This window comes from Azolla caroliniana, unplaced genomic scaffold, assembly GCF_043228905.1.
Source record: "Azolla caroliniana isolate FFs.n. ecotype wild unplaced genomic scaffold, voAzoCaro1.0.p SCAF_9, whole genome shotgun sequence".
NCBI lineage: Eukaryota > Viridiplantae > Streptophyta > Polypodiopsida > Salviniales > Salviniaceae > Azolla > Azolla caroliniana.
In genome coordinates, this window is record NW_028230444.1 from 18,004,167 (window position 1) to 18,008,030 (window position 3,864).

Sequence of the window (3,864 nt, forward strand, 5' to 3'; positions counted from 1 at the left end):
TTGGATTTATGTTATGCTTGATTCTGCTATATTTCTAGAGGTGTTGTACACATCATTTTGTTTTGTTTCCACAAATATGGTGTAGAAAAGTTGTATGTAAATAATGCCCCATTACTAAACATCCCCTCCCTTCTTCTTTGTTTGTTCGTGTTGGTTGTCACAATTGACTATAAGGAATATTGCACGTTTTTTACATTTGAATAATCGTTATAACATTTTAAATTATTTTCATCAACACTAAATGACCATGACCTACAAACATCAAGTCTCAATGACAATTTGTCGTCATGATAGGCATACAATGTTTGGATCAAGGAGACTAATAATTTGGGGGATTCACCCAACCCTAAAAACCGCCCATGCTTTACCTCCTACATATTCATATCCATAGTAGGTTGTTTGTAAGGAGGTTTATGCCCAAACCAAATTGCAAGCCACTTATGGTCTCTAAACGGAAGGCTCTCCTTTGAAGTTGCAATTGAGGGGACCTCCCTCATTAGGTGATTTTAAACAAGATGATTGTATTCAAAGATGACACACATTACATATCAATTTGCATTGGAAAACCAGACTCATAGTTTATGTCAATGACTAATGAATGCAACCATCTATACTACTAGAAACACAAAGGCACAAGGAAAAGATATGGAACAAGAGGGAGAAGGTTTCTCTTAACTCTTCTCTTTGTAAAGTTCAAAAAGTGTGCATAACTACCGCACCCACATGTATGTATGAATGCTAGCATATATAACCTCACACACACATCTCAAGCTTCAAAGTATTTCATTCATTTTATTAAATCAATACTTGTTTGGTTCTCTCACCATAATTATACCATACTTACTGTATCAAAGCTTTCATTTACATACATAGTTACACTTTAAGACCACATTTCATTCCAATCATTCAAAATAGAAGTACACTTTAAGACTCCATTTCATTCCAATCATATCCATCTGAGCTGCCTGGTGATCCTAATCCACCCATTTACTTCACCAACAATGACACCCTCCTCTATGAGGCAAAGTGCGATCACAACCACGTCCCAATGTTGGAGCTTGTCCGGATCAATGCTGTCTCCAATGTGACCACGACCAACACACCCCAAGAGATCGCCCAAGAGAACCTCAACATCCTCTACCACTCCCTCATGACTGCTAACACTGCAGACATGTTCATGGGTGACCCCCACGGTTAAAGATCTACTGAACAAGACTTCCTCAAGGCCGAATTCATCTTCTAAAACGAGAAACAGTGACGGCTAATGATGCTTTGGACCTGAGCAAGATGGGGGTGAGCTATGAGGCGGCAGCAGAGTGGAGTATGCCATATAGAAAATGGAGAAAGGCCATTATCGTTCATGAAGACCTTTTACTTGTTCAAATGTGAACTCATGTTAAATCTACTTAAAGAACATCAAATTTACATATTTACATCATAATAAGTTAAAGAATATCACATTTGCACATTTACTTAATAAGCTACTCATAGTAAACTTATCACTGGACAATACGTTTATCTTAAAAACCTTTTTTTTTTTTACCAATTGAAGGAGACACGGAAGATCACAATGCTAAAGTTAAGAAAAAGAAGAAGTGGTCAAAGAAGAGATTTGGACAACGAAGTGTTGGACGCGAAACTTAAATGGTTCTATTGCAATTGATTTAGAAAGCAGTTACTCATATTTAGCAGCTACAATGAGAATCATTAACAACATGGTTTCTGATTGAGAGAGAAAGCAAGCAAAAATGTAAGACAAATTTGATCCTAAGAAATATTGATGGTTCGAATGGCCGATTTTGGCTCAGGGGGAGGAATCTTGGGGACAGTGACAGTGAGGACGCCGTTCTCCATGGCCGCCTTTACATCGTCCACCTGCGTGTTCTCAGGGAGCTTAAAACGGCGGAGGAAGCTACCATGCGAGCGTTCCACACGGTGCCATCTGTCCGAAGAAGATGTTTCCTCTTTCTTGTGCTCCCCGCTTATCTGTAACACGCGCCCTTCCTCCACCTGTACCTTCACTTCCTGCTTGCTCAGACCTGAAAATGATTCATTATTTGGAAACATCAGATTAAACATATCTGATACAGAAGAGAAGCAGATCCGTCCCAGTATAATAGCGATTGCGAAGTGAGATATTCTAATTAGTCGTCTGGCAGACTACTTACCAGGCAAATTTGCTTTGAAGACATGAGCATCCGCAGTCTCCTTCCAATCTACCTGCGTGTTGGCTACAGCTGCGGCATCACGTGCGAAGCCCGGATGATCAGGGAATGAGGGGAAGATGAGGGAGTCGGAGAAGAAAGCATCGAGAGGGCCCTCTGATGCTCCCCCCCTGCGATTGCTACGTCCAAAGAGCGAAACAGACATGGTCAAATGGTTGAGGTTCTGGATACAGAGAGAGATCGATGAGAGAAAATGGCAGCGATGGATAGATGCTCAGTGAGAAACTCGATGATTATCTGCGATGGATCGATGTTTGTGTGAAGAAATTCGATGATTATCTGCGATGGATAGATGTTTGTGTGAAGAAATTCGATGATTTTCAGCTATGGATGACTGATCGAATAGCTATGGGGTATTTGAAGAAGAGGGGAGGGGCAGATGTTTCTAGAAACGTCTTATGCTTTCTAGAACATTCGCGAAACCATTCTCCTTCAGTTTCAAAAGACGCACAACCATTCTCCTTCTTAGAACAAAAAAGTATTGATTCCCATATAAATATTTTGCACTCAATAAATATATATGTACATACATCGAACCAAATAGAAATTTGTAACAAACATTTAGAAAACAACAAAATGATCAACAAAAATATGATTTGTAAGTCTTTCCATAAAACCAACAATTCAGGGTCATTTCTATCAACTGCCCCTCCTTCACCATATAAATTAATAGTATTACGAAATTTCCTAAACCAACCCCAAGTTGCTTTGAAGTCATCGTCAAAAATATTCATTTTTGATGCCAATTGTCGAGCCTTCTCCATAATAACGGATGGTGGCAATGCAATTGGTAATCGACGAGATGCATCAATCCAATCGTTCCTCTAATTTGGGATATTTTCCTTTTGATCCTCTAAAAGTTGTTTTTCTTGCATTGTGATCTTTTTGTTGAGCACACAATCGTATCTCTATATTTCTTCTTGATCGAACTTTTAATGGTTGATTCACTTACACCAAATTGTCTACCTATGTTATGAAGAGAAGGAGATGATAGTTGTTCCACTAACTCCAAAATTTGTAGCCTTTGTTCATCATTCAAAGGAAGTCCAACACCTCGCTTATGGGTTAAATTCATCTCTGTAATATGCAATGCTAATTAGCTAAATTCACCTCAATATTTTGTCCCCTACCAATCAAGTGTCGATGTACAAAAACCTTTTGAAGGTTTAAACTCTTTGACATTTAATGCACATGACCTTATTTAAGTCACAAATAACTTAAAATTCATAGACGAATGAATTGGGTCTTCTCCAATTAAGTTGGAGTATTATCCATCAAGGAGGCACACATGTTAGGATGTAGGTACAATCTTGACCTAATTTCGTTGAAACTTTGCTTTGGAGAAAAACTAATGTTGTGAACCACAAAATGAATTGAACTTAAATGTTCCAATGCTACCACTAAATAGGTTGGGCATGGGTCTATGAAGAGAAAGCTATTAATGGATTAATCGATTAATAACTTATTATGTGAACTAGCATGACAGGGAAAGCTATTAATTGATTAATCGATGAATAGCTTATTATGTGAACTAGCATGAAGGGAAAGCTATTAATGGATTAATCGATTAATAGCTTATTATATGTATGGACATCTTCCAAACAAATGTCTACTTATGGATATCTTTCTTACCCTATTT

The 3,864-nt window shown here is 38.1% G+C and overlaps 1 protein-coding gene across 1 annotated transcript; it reads right to left on the reverse strand.

The window, feature by feature from the left end:
- Nucleotides 1-1,625: 1,625 nt before the first annotated feature.
- Nucleotides 1,626-2,559, reverse strand: LOC147860367 (18.1 kDa class I heat shock protein-like). Its single transcript, XM_087324250.1, has 2 exons — nt 2,169-2,559; nt 1,626-2,039 (listed from the first exon to the last, which is right to left on the reverse strand). Exons 1-2 carry the CDS (start codon nt 2,368-2,370, stop codon nt 1,768-1,770), a joined length of 474 nt encoding a protein of 157 aa, XP_087180376.1. The 5' UTR covers nt 2,371-2,559; the 3' UTR covers nt 1,626-1,767.
- Nucleotides 2,560-3,864: the final 1,305 nt, after the last annotated feature.